The sequence below is a fragment of the Gadus macrocephalus genome, chromosome 13, assembly GCF_031168955.1.
Source record: "Gadus macrocephalus chromosome 13, ASM3116895v1".
Classification (NCBI taxonomy): Eukaryota; Metazoa; Chordata; class Actinopteri; order Gadiformes; family Gadidae; genus Gadus; species Gadus macrocephalus.
Window position 1 is genome coordinate 3,522,002 of NC_082394.1, and position 16,887 is coordinate 3,538,888.

The window sequence follows — 16,887 nt, forward strand, 5'->3', positions numbered from 1 at the left end:
ACCTTGAATCATAACAAAAACTACCCTAACAGCTAATCGTAATAACCCTAAGAATCATATAAGCTAAAACTACCCTAATAACTCACCATAATAACCCTAAATGAATCATTGTCATGAAAAAAGTAAGGATATCTTTTTCAACACGAAAGTATTAGAAATGATTTAATCTGAATTTGGTTTAATAAAAAAAGAAACTACAGAATTTGGTAATAGCAAAAGAAACAGCAAACATAATTTCACAGATAAGACTTGTTTACTTTATTTAAACACAAATCGATTTTATCCAGTATAAAAGAGTCCAGTAGTACAAGATGAAGGCACTATTGTTTATTATGTTTCTTATTACATATTCATTGGTCAGAATGCTATCTATTTCCTGAGAGGTTAAGGTCAGAGGTCAAACCCCTCCTTCTGAAAGATGAGGTCAATGGCTGCCTCCACATCCTCCACGATGTAGTCTGGTTCCATCAGCTCTGCATCCGCAGTGCCCTGCTCTATGGGCAAGGCAGCATCAGGGTTGAACACACCAGTACAGACCTGAGAAAAAAACACAACATCAACTGCTGTCCTCTTGGAAAATGTTACTGTACTCAATACTTTACTCTACTCTAGGAATAGTTTACTGTCCCCAGGAATACTTAACTGTCCCGTAGGAATACTTTACTGTCCCCAGGAATACTTTACTGTCATCTAGGAATACTTTACTTTCCTATCCCCTAGGAATACTTTACTGTACTCAATACTTTACTGTCCCCTAGGATTACAGTGCTCTAGGAATACTTAACTGTCCCCTATGAATACTTTACTGTACTCAATACTTTACTCTAGCAATACTTTACTGTCTCCAGGAATACTTTACTGTACTCTAGGAATACTTTACTGTCCCCTAGGAATACTTTACGGTCCTCTATGTTAAAGTCAAAGGTCAAAGGTTACGTACCAGGATAGAGTGACACTGGGTGGCGCTAGGCGTGGCTAGCTGACCTTCAACCTGCAGGGGGGCGGCTCTCCACTCTGTGCCCCTCCCCTGGGCTAGCGCCTTAGCAGCAGGAGCCGCTAGCTGCTGCTTCAGGTAGCGGTTGTACGAGTTAGCCCCGTAGACATCTGTCATCAGGTTGTCCCTAACAGACAAACAGACAGATTAACCATAAGACACAACAGACAGCCATACAGAGAGACAGACAACAGGCCGACAGACAGACAGTACCCTATAGCGTAGAGGTTCGTAACAGGTGTATCCCAGCCCTGATTGGCTGTCTGCTGCCGGATAACGAGCTCTGCGTGCTGATAGGTCAGGAGGCTGGGCTTCCCCATCACAGCCTCGTAGCGTAGCCTCTGGCCGGCTAGTTTCCAGAACACACTCTCCAGACACAGCATGAACACACCGTGACCCAACCTACATACACACACACACACACACACACACATTAACACCCACACATACACACAAAGTATCCAGGGGCTGGTGTTACCATGGTTACCGTGGTGAGGGGGCGTCGGCCAGCCACAGCAGGTCAGTGTTGCAGGCCAGGACGGGCAGCTGTGTGGACATGTTGAGGCAATGAGGAGACGCTGGGTTCCCATTGGTCAGCAGCACGTCCATCAATAGCTGGAGGTTGGTCTCCCATCTGATTGGCTCTCCAAACAGGATGACAGCTGGGGGAAGATATGATCACACTGACAGTAAGTCCCAAATTACACTAATTAGTCAGCACGAAGATCTGCGAAGATCCACATAGCCGCTCAGAGAAGCGCTCTGCTTCTAGGTTTGCCCATCAATTAATTTGGATCAGAACCGCTGTACTGCCCCCTTAACACCCCTTAAAACTTACCCTTAACACCTAACCCCACTTGACCTTTAAAGGCACCCAGTGCAACTTTATGTAAACATTCAATGAAAAATAAACATTCAATTTCTAGTCTTTTTTACACGTAGTAAGTTTCAATAACTCCATACCATTACATACCGACATTCAAGGAGCAAAGATGAGACGTCGTTGTGTGGTGAGAACTGATAGAAAATCGGAAACAACAATCGCCGGTGGGGAGAAGCCATTTTTCCATTGACTGGAAGCCTGCTTTATTTATTGTAGGTTACAAAAAATAAAGTAAATGGCGGCATTGTTGTTGTTATCGATTTTGTATCAGTTCTCACCACACAACGACGTCGCATCTTTGCTGCTTAAATGTCGGTATGTAATGGTATGGAGTTATTGAAACTTACTACGTGTAAAAAAGACTAGAAATTGAATGTTTATTTTTAAGCCTCGAAAGTTGCACTGGGTGCCTTTAAGCTTACCCCTTAACACTCTTAAACTTAACCCTGAGTTAGGGCCCTTGACTCACCCTCTATTCGACGTTTCTCCTGAGGGGAAACCTAGAACAGAGATTCAAAGGTTACTCACTCATACTCACACTCACATGTTTCACCTCATTGAGATATTAAAAAGTATTACATTTTTTGAGTAATTCCTCTCAGATAATACAACACATTAAGCCATTACTCATATTATACCTAAACACTGACCTACTCAGCCATTACACATTTTACCTTTCATTTGCGTGAATCAATCACTGATAGTAAATCTATTCAGTCAATATTACCAATAAAAAGGCATTGGCCGAACTTCTCATTGTGACAATTTAGACAAGCTAAACTGTTAAAAATAGAAAACAAATTATATTTAATTGTAGCAGTTTCCTTGTTTGATGAATTGTATGTACTCAAATGATTCTTGCACCTTATAGGTTGTATCTTCATTGTGAAATCCACTGTAAGTCGCTTTGGACAAAGGCGTCTGCTAAATGAACGTCATATAATGGAAGGACTCACTAGGACCCGGGAAGACTGCCTCAAACTACCGGTCTGGAACCGGTCTGAATCCGGTCTGAGGTTTGGTCGTGACCGGAAATAGCGCAGAAAAATCAGAGAACGCCGTAATAGGGGGTCCTTTTGTGACCACTAGGGGAGTCCACTTACGGTTACGCTCGGTCTCCGGTTGTGGTCCACCATGTCCAGCAGAGGGTGCTGCTCTCTCAGCTGGTCGATGGTGACGACGTTCGTAAAGCCCAGGCTCGGTTCAGGGTTAAGGCGATCAGAACAAGAATGAGAAGAACTGCGCTAATAATAGTGATGGAGGTGGTCTTGTGTTTATGGAGGGGTTGATTAGGTGGTAGTGATTGTGGAGGTGGTGGTAGTGAAAGTGGTGGTGTTGTGGTGATGGAAGTGGTAGTGATTGGGGCGGAGGTGGTGGAGGTGGTCATGGTAGTGATGGTGGTGGGGTTGTGATGGTGGTGGTGGTAGCGGTGGGAGTGGAGGTGGTAGTGATAGTGATGGTAATGTGATGGTGGTGGTGGTGGTGGTGGTGGTGGGGGGGAGGTGGTGGTGGTGGTGGTGGTGGTGGTGGTGATGGTGGTGGTGGTGGTGGTGGTGGTGGTAGTGATAGTAATAGTAATGTGATGGTGGTGGTGGTGCTGGTGGTGGTGGTGGTGGTGGTGGTGGTGAAGATGGTAGTGATGTTGGTGGAGATGATGAGGTGGTGGTGGTGGTGATGGTGGTGGAGGTGGTGGTGATGATGGTGGTGGTGGAGATGGAGGTGGTGGTGATGGGGTGGTTGTGAGTATGGTGGTGGTGGTTGTGAGTATGGTGGGGGTGGTGGTGTTTTGTGATTGAGGTATAGATGATGTGGTGGTGTCTTGATGGAGGGGGTGGTGAGGTGGTAGTGGTGGTGCAGGTGGTGGTGCAGGTGGTGGTGGTGGTGGTGGTGGTGGTGGAGGTGGTGGTGATGATGGTGGTGGTGGAGATGGAGATGGTGGTGGTGGTGGTGGAGGTGGTGGTAGTGACAGTGATGGTAATGTGGTGGTGGTGGTGGTGGTGGAGGTGGAGCTGATGGAGGAGCAGCGCGGTAAGGATACTCCTGGGCGATGTCCGCCACGGGGCCCTGACCTGACACAAGGACACACTTCTCATGGAAGCTCTGGAACATCTGGAGAGGACCATGGGACAGGAGGACCTGGTCTGGGGTCACCTGCACGCAGACAGACAGGCAGACAGACAGACAGACAGACAGACAGACAGACAGTTAGAGAGACAGACAGACAGTTAGAGAGACCGACAGACAGACAGACCGACAGACAGTTAGAGAGACAGACAGACAGACAGACAGTTAGAGAGACCGACAGACAGACAGACCGACAGACAGTTAGAGAGACAGACAGACAGACAGACAGTTAGAGAGACAGACAGACAGACAGACAGGCAGACAGACAGGCAGGCAGGCAGACAGACAGACAGACAGACAGACAGACAGACAGACAGACAGACAGACAGACGGTTAGAGAGACAGACAGACAGTTAGAGAGACCGACAGACAGTTAGGGAGACCAACAGTCAGACAGATACACAGACATAGAGACAGACAGACAGACAGACAGACATTGAGAGACAGACAGTCACACAGCTATAGATAGATAGACAGACACATGGAGAGACAGACAGACAGACAGACAGTTAGAGACAGACAGACAGACAGACAGACAGACAGACAGTTAGACAGACAGACAGACAGACAGACCTCCCAGCCCACCTTGATGCCCAGCATGTCAGAGAGTTGTTGAGCTTTGTTGTGACGGAGACAGCTTCCTGCGTTGGTGACGAAGACGACCGGCAGACGGAAGTGTCCCGCGGCGTCCTGGAGCCGCTGGAAGACCCGCCGCGCGGCCGGGATCACAGAGCGGCCGCGGAGCAGGACCCCGTCCACGTCCACCAGGAGACCTGGCTACACACACACACACACACACACACACACACACACACACACACACACACACACACAGTCACACACACACACACACACACACACACACAGTCAAATACACACACAGACACACACACACACAAACACACACACACAGAGTCAAAAACACACACAGTCAAATACACACACAGTCAAATACACACAGCCACATACACACGCACACACACACACACACAGAGTCCAACACACACACACACAGTCAAAAACACACATGGTGTAATACACACACACAAACACACACACACACACAAAGTCAAACACACAAACAATCAAATACACACACACACACACACTCATACAGAATATATCTATAAACATTAGGACCCCATCCACGTCATCTAGGAGACATGGCTACACACACACACACACACTCACACGTACACACACACAGACCCACACACAGACCCACACTCTCTCACACACGTGCACAGGATGGGAAGCTGTAATGTTTTAAGTGACAGCATGTGAGGGCAGTCACATGCACATCCTTACACGCTCGTCTCTATCACCATGACAACGGTAACCGAGTAGAGTTTTAGTTGAGCTAGGATGAGTGGTATCAGTGTTAAGAGTTTAATATTACTGTTAGTGTTCATAGTTCAATATAAGGGTATATTTTTGTGTTTTGTGTTTTAGTTTAATGTTAGTATGGTCGAGGTGAGTTTTAAGTTTGAAGGAGGACTCTAACTAAATCCTCCATCAACTTAATAGACTTTAAACAGAAACACGTAGTGTCCTAGACATAAGTGAAGCAGTAATAAGCATCAACCAAAGTTTACTAATGGCATAGCAATAATTTATTACTGCTGTTCATGTTTAAGCAGCAATATCCAATAGCTGAAGATTTCCATTTAAATGTCAGCCTTGCATTCAAATCTCTAACTGCATAGTTTGTGATGCGTTTCCTTCACTAGTAGGCTGAACAACCAAAACAGAAGGGAGGCGGAGCTACTGCCAGTGAGGGTGGGCGGAGCTACCACAAGAGCGTGTAGGCGGAGCTACCACAAGAGACTCGGTCTTCAACCTACGTGTGTAGTGGCATGCTGTTATTTCTGCCATAGGTGGCGCTAAAGACAACAAAAGATTATCTTCAAGACCACCCCTTTAACTTGTGTATAATGTATTAATTATTTAATTGGGTATGAGTTAACCCTTACCCTAATCCAAACCACTTACACTTGCATGCAACCTTATTTTTTCCTCCATGTAAAAAACATGTTGGGGAATAAAGTATGTATGTCATAGATGTTATGTTATACGTAGCATAGGTATACGTTATGTTATGTTACAGATAACATGGATATATGTTATATGTGTAATATATAACACAAACTTTCTTCAACGTGTGAAGAAAGTTAATATAACCTAGATATATCAGCACGTTATGTTATCTTTAATATATATAACCATAAGTTATGTTTTCACATACAATGTTCAATGGATATATGTCGTTGCATATCCTTTAACATGCATGTTATGTTAAATGCAACATGCATATGCTATTTGATATCTTATAACATATACGTTAATGTTACATGTAACATGGATGTTATATTATATCCTATAACTATAACATGTATGTTATGTGACATGTAACATGATATTAGCTGTTATATCCTATAACATTTATGTTATATTACATGTAACATGGATAGGTTATTTTCTATCCTATAACAGGTATGTTATGTTACATGTAACATGGGATACATGTTGTTATATCCTATAACATATTTGTTATGTTACACGTAACAGACAGGAGGAACGGATGGTGATACAGAACAAGGCTGACCTTAGATCTTCTGGAGCGATGATCCAAACACAGTCCACGTGTCTGGGTGAAGAGCCGGTCCAGGACCCTCCGTCTCAGGACCTGCATGCTGCCGTCTCTGTAGCTCAAGTTGTTCTGGAGCCGAACTCAGCAGCACACACTGAATAAGAGAGAGCCCTGGACACTGGCCTTAAGAGAGAGACCTGAACACTGGCATTAGAGCGAGAGAGAGACCTGAACACTGGCATTAGAGAGAGAGAGAGACCTGACCACTGGCATTAGAGAGAGAGACCTGACCACTGGCATTAGAGAGAGAGAGACCTGACCACTGGCCTCAGAGAGAGAGGGAGAGAGAGAGACCTGACCACTGGCCTCAGAGAGAGAGAGAGAGCCCTGACCACTGGCATTAGAGAGAGTGTGAGAGAGAGAGAGAGAGAGAGAGAGAGAGAGAGAGAGAGAGAGAGAGAGAGAGAGAGACCTGAACACTGGCATTAGAGCGAGAGAGAGACCTGAACACTGGCATTAGAGAGAGAGAGACCTGACCACTGGCATTAGAGAGAGAGACCTGACCACTGGCCTCAGAGAGAGAGGGAGAGACCTGACCACTGGCCTCAGAGAGAGAGAGAGAGAGCCCTGACCACTGGCATTAGAGAGAGTGTGAGAGAGAGAGAGAGAGAGAGAGAGAGAGAGAGAGAGAGAGAGAGAGAGAGAGGAGCCCTGAACACTAGTCAATAGACAATATAGAGGGAGGGCGTGAGAGAGGGTCTAAAGACACTGGCTCAGAGAGAAAGAGATTCATTAGAGACGTAGTAGTATAACTGATAGTAGAGTAATGAATTGGTTATAGTTATTTGTATTGCTGATACAAAGTAATGAATGGGTCATATTTACTAGCCTTACTGACAATGACGAATAGGTCCTATTTACTAGCATTACTGATATTATAGTAATGAATAAGTCCTATTTACTACGACTGATTGCTGATAGTATGTTTGAAGCCTTATCGGCTTCCTGATGCGTGTACTTTCAGTCACATGCAGGAGTCTAATGGCCAATCACATGATGCAGAATGCTACTAATCAACCAATCAGTGACCTGATGGAAGTCAGATGACTCCTCAGTCTAACCCTGTTACCGTTGAGGTAACTTACTCAGGTCAACATATAGAATACGAACATTACCCCGACATATTATATATCCGCGTATATATGAGTTCCTTCTACATCCGAGTGCACATAAACACACATCAGAACCCCCCCCAATACCGAGGGACGTGAAAAGCAGCTACATGTGTAGGAAGAGAGACAGACAGGTAGAGAGAGAGTGTAACTTTCACTGATATTTTATTAGGAAAACAGCTTATAGAAAAAACATCCATTAATACTCAGGACACACACCCACACATACATACCCACACACGCAAGTGTCAACACGTACACACACACACACACACCCCTTTCTTTCTGTCTGTCGGTCCGTCTCTACGGACTGTTTGTCTGTCTGTCCTTCTGCCTGTCTGTCTGTCTGTCTCTAAAGACCCAGCCGGGCCTGTCTGTCTGTCTGCCTTCCTGTTGGTCTCTAAGGACCCAGCAGGACATGTCTGTCTGTCTGTCCTTCGGTCTGTCCGTCCGTCTTTCTGTTGGTCTCTACAGGCCCATCAGGGTCTGTCTGTCTGTCTGTCTGCCTGTCTGTCTGTCTGTCTGTCTCTAGAGGCCCAGCAGGGTCTGTCTGTCTGCCTGTCTGTCTGTCTCTAGAGGCCCAGCAGGGTCTGTCTGTCTGCCTGCCTGTCTGTCTGTCTGTCTCTAGAGGCCCAGCAGGGTCTGTCTGTCTGCCTGCCTGTCTGTCTCTAGAGGCCCAGCAGGGTCTTGGCCTCCTGGCTCTGGGCCATTAGCGTCTCGCTGGCGTAGCGCTGAAGCAGCTCCATCTTCTTCCTCCGGACCAGAGCCTCCTCCACCTGCACACACACACAGAGACACACACAGAGACACACACAGAGACACACACAGAGACACAAACACACACACACACAGAGACACACACACACACACACACACACACACAGACACACACACACACACACACACACACACACACACACACACACACACAGAGACACACACACACACACACACACAGACACAGACACACACACACAGAGACACACACAGAGACACACACACATACACAGAGACACACACACACACACACATACACACAGAGACACACACACACACAGAGACACACACACACACACACAGAGACACACACACACACACCATAATAAAAATATATTTTTTATATATATATGTTGAGGTAGAGATAGAGAGGTAGAGGCAGAGAGGGACACACACAGACAGACAGACAGACAGACAGACAGACAGACAGACAGACAGACAGACAGACAGACAGACAGACAGACTGACCTCCTTCTGCGAGGGCACGGGGACGTGGGCGATGAAGCTCTCTAGGCCCTCCTCTTCTTCCTGCTGCTCTAACATCAACTCATCCCCCTGGCAGGACACATAGCAGATCACTGATCAACATTATTACTATGATCAGGACACATAGCAGATCACTGATCATAATGATCCCTATGATCAGGACACATAGCAGATCACTGATCAGAATGATCACTATGATCAGGACACATAGCAGATCACTGATCATAATGATCACTATGATCAGGACACATAGCAGATCACTGATCAACATTATTACTATGATCAGGACACATAGCAGATCACTGATCATAATGATCACTATGATGAGGACACATAGCAGATCACTGATCAGAATGATCACTATGATCAGGACACATAGCAGATCACTGATCATAATGATCACTATGATCAGGACACATAGCAGATCACTGATCAACATTATTACTATGATCAGGACACAGCAGATCACTGATCAGAATGATCCCTATGATCAGGACACATAGCAGATCACTGATCAGAATGATCACTATGATGAGGACACATAGCAGATCACTGATCAACATTATTACTATGATCAGGACACATAGCAGATCACTGATCATAATGATCACTATGATCAGGACACATAGCAGATCACTGATCAACATTATTACTATGATCAGGTCATATAGTAGATCACTGATCAAAATGATCATTATGATCAGGACACATAGCAGATCAATGATCATAATGATCACTATGATCAGGACACATAGCAGATCACTGATCATAATGATCACTTTGATCAGGACACATAGCAGATCACTGATCAACATTATTACTATAATCAGGTCATATAGCAGATCACTGATCAATATGATCAGTACATAGTCTGACAGGTTTTGTTCTGATCAGGGTTATTGATATGTTGCTCTGATCGGGGTTATTGATGACGGACCTCCTCCGTTCCCTTGGCGTAGAGGCTCTCCTCTTCCTCCTCCTCCTCCTCCTTCTGACCTCCTGCTAGCCGAGAAGAGAGCTCCGCCTTCCAGCGCTCCACCGCCTCCACCACCGCTACACACACACACACACACACACACACACACACACACACACACACACACACACACACACACACACACACACACACACACACACACACACACACACACACACACACAGTAGAAAACACACTATTATTATACATTATTATACAAACACATTAAAATACACACACACACAAACACACACACGCAAAAAACACACACACACACACACACACACACACATTAGAATACAGTACACACAAACACATTCGAATATACACTCACACACACATAAGAACATACACACATTAGAATAGACACTCAAATATACATGCCACAAATAATAATTACACACACGCATTACAAAATACACACACAGCTACACACACACACACACACACACACCGTTACACACATTATAATACATACTCACACATACATTATAATATAACCTCACACAACCTTATATGTATACAAACATGTACACTATGTTTACGCACACACCTTGTTTCTCGTACTCGTGCTCCAGAGGAAGAAGGACTCCGTCGTCTTCGTCACGGTAACCGTAGTACTCGGCATCCACGTCCTTCATCAGCTCCGCCCGGTTCCTACGGGAGAGAGCGGCCGCTGCACACAGCAACACACCCCACTGTCACTACTCATACTGTACTAACACTGTCCCTACACACAGCAACACACCCTACTGTCACTACTCATACTGTACTAACACTGTCCCTACACACAGCAACACACCCCACTGTCACTACTCATACTGTACTAACACTGTCCCTACACACAGCAACACACCCCACTGTCACTACTCATACTGTACTAACACTGTCCCTACACACAGCAACACACCCTACTGTCACTACTCATACTGTACTAACACTGTCCCTACACACAGCAACACACCCCACTGTCACTACTCATACTGTACTAACACTGTCCCTACACACAGCAACACACCCCACTGTCACTACTCATACTGTACTAACACTGTCCCTACACACAGCAACACACCCCACTGTCACTACTCATACTGTACCTACACACAGCAACACACCCTACTGTCACTACTCATACTGTACTAACACTGTCCCTACACACAGCAACACACCCCACTGTCACTACTCATACTGTACTAACACTGTCCCTACACACAGCAACACACCCCACTGTCACTACTCATACTGTACTAACACTGTCCCTACACACAGCAACACACCCCACTGTCACTACTCATACTGTACTAACACTGTCCCTACACACAGCAACACACCCCACTGTCACTACTCATACTGTACTAACACTGTCCCTACACACAGCAACACACCCTACTGTCACTACTCATACTGTACTAACACTGTCCCTACACACAGCAACACACCCCACTGTCACTACTCATACTGTCCCTACACACAGCAACACACCCCACTGTCACTACTCATACTGTACTAACACTGTCCCTACACACAGCAACACACCCCACTGTCACTACTCATACTGTACTAACACTGTACCTACACACAGCAACACACCCCACTGTCACTACTCATACTGTACTAACACTGTCCCTACACACAGCAACACACCCCACTGTCACTACTCATACTGTACTAACACTGTACCTACACACAGCAACACACCCTACTGTCACTACTCATACTGTACTAACACTGTACCTACACACAGCAACACACCCTACTGTCACTACTCATACTGTACTAACACTGTCCCTACACACAGCAACACACCCCACTGTCACTACTCATACTGTACTAACACTGTACCTACACACAGCAACACACCCCACTGTCACTACTCATACTGTACTAACACTGTCCCTACACACAGCAACACACCCCACTGTCACTACTCATACTGTACTAACACTGTCCCTACACACAACAACACACCCTACTGTCACTACTCATACTGTACTAACACTGTCCCTACACACAGCAACACACCCCACTGTCACTACTCATACTGTACTAACACTGTCCCTACACACAGCAACACACCCCACTGTCACTACTCATACTGTACTAACACTGTCCCTACACACAACAACACACCCTACTGTCACTACTCATACTGTACTAACACTGTCCCTACACACAGCAACACACCCTACTGTCACTACTCAAACTGTACTAACACTGTACCTACACACAGCAACACACCCTACTGTTAGTACACATACTGTACTCATACTGTACCTACACACCCCACTGTCACTACTCATACTGTACCTACACACAGCAACACACCCTACTGTCAGTACACATACTGTACTCATACTGTACCTACACACCCCACTGTCACTACTCATACTGTACTAACACTGTACCTACACACAGCAACACACCCGCTGTCACTACTCATACTGTACTAACACTGTACCTACACACAGCAACACACCCTACTGTCAGTACACACACGGTACTCATACTGTACCTACACACAGCAACACACCCTACTGTCACTACTCAAACTGTACTAACACTGTACCTACACACAGCAACACACCCCACTGTCACTACTCAAACTGTACTAACACTGTACCTACACACAGCAACACACCCTACTGTCACTACTCAAACTGTACTAACACTGTACCTACACACAGCAACACACCCTACTGTTAGTACACATACTGTACTCATACTGTACCTACACACCCCACTGTCACTACTCATACTGTACTAACAGTGTACCTACACACAACAACACACCCCACTGTCAGTACACACACAGTACTAACACTGTACCTACACACAGCAGCACACACTACTGTCAGTACACATACGGTACTTACACTGTACCTACACACAGTAGCACACCCTACTGTCACTACTCATACTGTACCTACACACAACACACCCTAGTGTCACTACTCATACTGTACCTACACACAACACACCCTACTGTCACTACTCATACTGTACCTACACACCCTACTGTCACTACTCATACTGTACCTACACACAACACACCCTACTGTCACTACTCATACTGTACTACCTACACACCCTACTGTCACTACTCATACTGTACCTACACACTGTGTGTGTGTGTGTGTGTGTGTGTGTGTGTGTGTGTGTGTGTGTGTGTGTGTGTGTGTGTGTGTGTGTGTGTGTGTGTGTGTGTGTGTGTGTGTGTGTGTGTGTGTGTGTGTGTGTGTGTGTGTGTGTGTGTGTGTGTGTGTGTGAGGTATATAGACCAGGCCTACGTACGTTCCTTCTCAAACAGCTCCCGGACCCCTGGCAGGTCTCTGGCGGCTCCAAAGTATTTGTAACCGCGGTTACCAGGCACCTCCTTCCCCTCGTGGTCCAGCATCCTCGGTCCGACTCTCTGCAGGAAGCAAGCGCTCTCGTTAAGGTGCTGAACCCCGTTTTGACGGGAATGATCCCCCCTCCCCCCTAATGACAACACACACGCTACCATGACCAGGGGTCTCCCTGCATTTAATAGTCAACCATTTTTTTTCACGGTCTGAAAATTCAAACCACCCGAGAGAGAGAAAGCATCAAATAGAATCTCCTCTGAATTGACTTTGGATGCAATGGTTTCTTACGGCCAGCAGATGGAGATACGTTGTAGACCGACTCATGACCAACCAAGCTCCAATTATAAAACATAGTCAGTCCCATATACATCCCCATCACCATGGCGACACATGAAGACAACCCACGTTACACCGAACGGGTCGTCATGAAACCTCGCAGGTTACCACGACGATCCAACTCATGATCAAAATAGATTAACGATCATATCGTGTGAGAGTAATAAAAGATATTTGTGTATTGATGATGAGGATACTCACTCCGTAGTCGGGCCCTCCCAGCTCCTTGATCCTGACCTCCCAGTGACCTTTCTCCCTCAGCAGTTTGTTGATCTCATCGTTCATATCCCTGATACGGAACTCCCCCAGACCGGCTGCACACACACACACACACACACACACACACACACACACACACACACACACACACACACACACACACACACACACACACACACACACACACACACACACACACACACACACACACACACACACACACACACACACACATTATATACACATTATAGTACAAAGACATGTAGGTCCCTCTCATGTCACAGAGACACGGAGGTCCTGCAATATATTCAGAATTATGAATAAAAAAAAAATGATATTGTAATGATTTGCGAGTGGCCTTGGTGTAAGAAAGATAATCCCCTCTTAGGGGTGCTGCAGGAGGGTCAAAGGTCACTCACCATTCTGGATCTGCGCCACTTTCTTAGAGATCTCACTGATGATCTAACACACACAAGCATGAACTAGATTAATATTAACAATAGCTTTATTAAAAATGTGTAGAAATAAGACAAAAGTTCAGTGATTAAGGTAACATAAAACAAAGTGGAGGTAACAGGCTAACTGCAAAATACACACATTTTTACTATTACTATTTTTACTATTAATATGAATGTGTAGAAACAATGCTTTTATGAATATAAATAATGTGTAGAAGCTATAGTTAAAACATGAATATGAGTAGAACAAACTATATAAATAATGTGTAGAAGCAAGCTATTAATAATATAAAGTGTAAAAACTTTAACCCTGAATAATGCATTGGACTAATAATAACATGAATGTGTCTAAACAAGTTGCATGATCTGAATAAAAGATGTTACCTGTCTCCTCCACTTCTCAGCTTTAGGGAGATCAGAGCACTCCGACGCCAGGAACGGTCTCCTCTCCTACGTGCACACACACACACACACACACACACACACACACACACACACACACACACACACACACACACACACACACACACACACACACGGGGGAGAGAAGAGGAGGTATAAAAGGAAGACAAAAAGGATTTGAATAGAGGAGAGGAGAATAGAATAAAGAATGATATAATCAAATGGAATAAAGAATCAAATAGAGGAGAAGAGAAGAGAATAGAGTACAGAATACAGTAGAGTAGAAGGGAGGAGAAGGATCGTACCTTTACTCTGCCCTCTTCCAGCTGGGCTTGTCTGAATCTGGCCAGAGCCGTCCTGATAACAAAAATCAACACGGTTATACTGCTGACAGAATTAGTATAACTAGTAAAACAAAACAGTACTGACAGAACTAATAAAACTAGTAAAACAATAAAGTTATACTGCTAACAGAACTAGAATAACTAATACAACTAGTAAAACGATAGTTATACTATTGATAGAACTAGCATACTACTTAAACAAAACTAAAAAACAAACGCTACAACTACTTACATGGCCTTCTCAGCATTACGAGCCTGTTTGGAAACAGAGAGAGAAACAAGACTCAATGACATCTTGGGCTGACATTACATTATGACATCACAGACTGGCATTTTATTATGAGATCACATTATGCCATAACAGACTGGCATCTCAGTCTGATATCATAGCCGGTCATTACATGATGACATCACAGACCGTCATCTTTTCATAACATCACATTATGCCATCACAGACTGGCATCTCATTATGACATCACATACATGCTTCTAGACCAGTAGAGAACCATTTACATCGTAAGGGTAATGCATATTCATAATCGCAATCATCAACTCGTAAATGTATTAATCTAAGATGATAATAATAATTTCAAAACTCCATTATACTTAAGACTTAACTATCTGGATAAGATAAGCAACTTCTACGTTATCAATAATAACCACTAATATCTGCTCTGTAAGGTGACCTTGGGTGTCTTGAAAGGCGCCTCTAAATTAAATGTATTATTATTATTATTATTATCTGGTTAATACTCAATACGAGCATGTTCAGCTTGTGTCTCTCTATCCTTCTATAAACAGAGGTTCTGCCTAGAACCTAGAACCTGCGTTCTGTAAGAGGGAAGGGAGGTGAACACTAGTGGTATTAAAGTACCATTACTATTACTATTAACTACTTCTAACTATTATAATGAACTACTAGTAACGTTAGTACCAACTACTACTAGTAGTAGTAGTAGTCTGAACTATACTATTAATACGAACAGCTTCTATGAATTTATTTTAATAATAACTTATTCTAATCAGTAGTAACGTTACATTACTATTAAATGTATAAACTAGGACTAGTTAGTGGCTCGTGTTTCTTACCATGTCTGCGGTTTAGGGTTCTTCTCTGTAGATCAGTCAATTGTAGTAATATATGCAAGTTAGTCGGATGACTATATTATATGAATATGTATATATATATACTCTTATGTTGTATATATATATATTTTCATTTGTTGATAAACCGCCCAAACACAAAAGTAACTCATGCGCCAGTCAAACCGGAAGCAGTACCCCGGAGGTCAGAGTTGAAAGTTCCCCAGCCGGCAAATATAAAATTAAAAAATATTTAAATGTTCTTTCTTTATGGACTCGTTTCATATACATCAAAAATACGATTTTTACTTTAACTATATAAAAAATGTATAACCTGCCAGTTGAATGGCATAAAACCCGTCAACGATCAAAACAAGACGAAGGACAACATCCCTCTGGCGGCGGGGTACGTTGTAACCATGGTGATACAACGTAGGCATAAATCTGCCCTGAAATTAATAAATATGGCTAATAATTAATGCTGAAATTAATTTATTTTATTTCATTATTCCTAATCCATATTTTAGTTAACGTGGTCAATTCAATGTATTATGTCCACAATGTCTTTAAATAAATACATAAATGTAAAAAAACTGGTTTCTATTCAGGTAGCTGATAGACTAGACTAGTTTACACAAACTAATAAGTCATTCTTTCTACAGTAGCATTTTATTACCTTACAATTGTCAATAAGGTATT

General features: G+C 44.0%; 3 protein-coding genes and 1 long non-coding RNA gene across 9 annotated transcripts in view; 1 reads left to right on the plus strand and 3 right to left on the minus strand.

Annotated features, from left to right (window-relative positions):
* Positions 1-149: 149 nt before the first annotated feature.
* Positions 150-6,747, minus strand: zgc:77375 (uncharacterized protein LOC402927 homolog). Its single transcript, XM_060069510.1, has 9 exons — positions 6,607-6,747; positions 4,587-4,778; positions 3,916-4,028; positions 2,981-3,074; positions 2,347-2,377; positions 1,482-1,656; positions 1,208-1,396; positions 941-1,121; positions 150-537 (listed from the first exon to the last, which is right to left on the minus strand). The coding sequence occupies exons 1-9, from the start codon at positions 6,691-6,693 to the stop codon at positions 391-393; spliced, it is 1,209 nt and encodes a 402-aa protein (XP_059925493.1). The 5' UTR covers positions 6,694-6,747; the 3' UTR covers positions 150-390.
* The window catches only part of pltp (phospholipid transfer protein), a 103,844-nt gene continuing 91,871 nt past the window's right edge, over positions 4,915-16,887 (plus strand). The window contains exon 1 of the mRNA XM_060069508.1: positions 4,915-4,931. The gene's annotated coding sequence lies outside the window, so the exon portion shown is untranslated. The remainder of the gene's footprint in view (positions 4,932-16,887) is intronic.
* Positions 7,905-16,393, minus strand: isy1 (ISY1 splicing factor homolog). Of its 5 annotated transcripts, none has more exons than XR_009528663.1 (13): positions 16,195-16,393; positions 15,338-15,360; positions 15,067-15,118; positions 14,744-14,809; positions 14,321-14,363; positions 13,884-13,996; positions 13,294-13,411; positions 10,556-10,678; positions 9,964-10,079; positions 9,009-9,095; positions 8,422-8,539; positions 8,182-8,281; positions 7,905-8,133 (listed from the first exon to the last, which is right to left on the minus strand). XR_009528663.1 is itself a non-coding variant. In XM_060069235.1 (12 exons), the coding sequence occupies exons 1-11, from the start codon at positions 16,195-16,197 to the stop codon at positions 8,432-8,434; spliced, it is 852 nt and encodes a 283-aa protein (XP_059925218.1). In that variant the 5' UTR covers positions 16,198-16,393; the 3' UTR covers positions 7,905-8,281; positions 8,422-8,431. The 5 variants fall into 5 exon arrangements, 3 of the variants coding, with proteins under 3 accessions (XP_059925218.1, XP_059925217.1, XP_059925216.1); XR_009528662.1 differs by having other exon boundaries at positions 8,182-8,325; positions 16,195-16,392; XM_060069235.1 differs by having other exon boundaries at positions 7,905-8,281.
* On the minus strand, positions 12,217-13,275 carry LOC132470535 (uncharacterized). Of its 2 annotated transcripts, none has more exons than XR_009528665.1 (3): positions 13,082-13,275; positions 12,972-13,038; positions 12,217-12,395 (listed from the first exon to the last, which is right to left on the minus strand). It is a non-coding gene; the product is annotated as an uncharacterized LOC132470535 (long non-coding RNA). The 2 variants fall into 2 exon arrangements; XR_009528664.1 differs by lacking the exon at positions 12,217-12,395 and adding an exon at positions 12,663-12,762.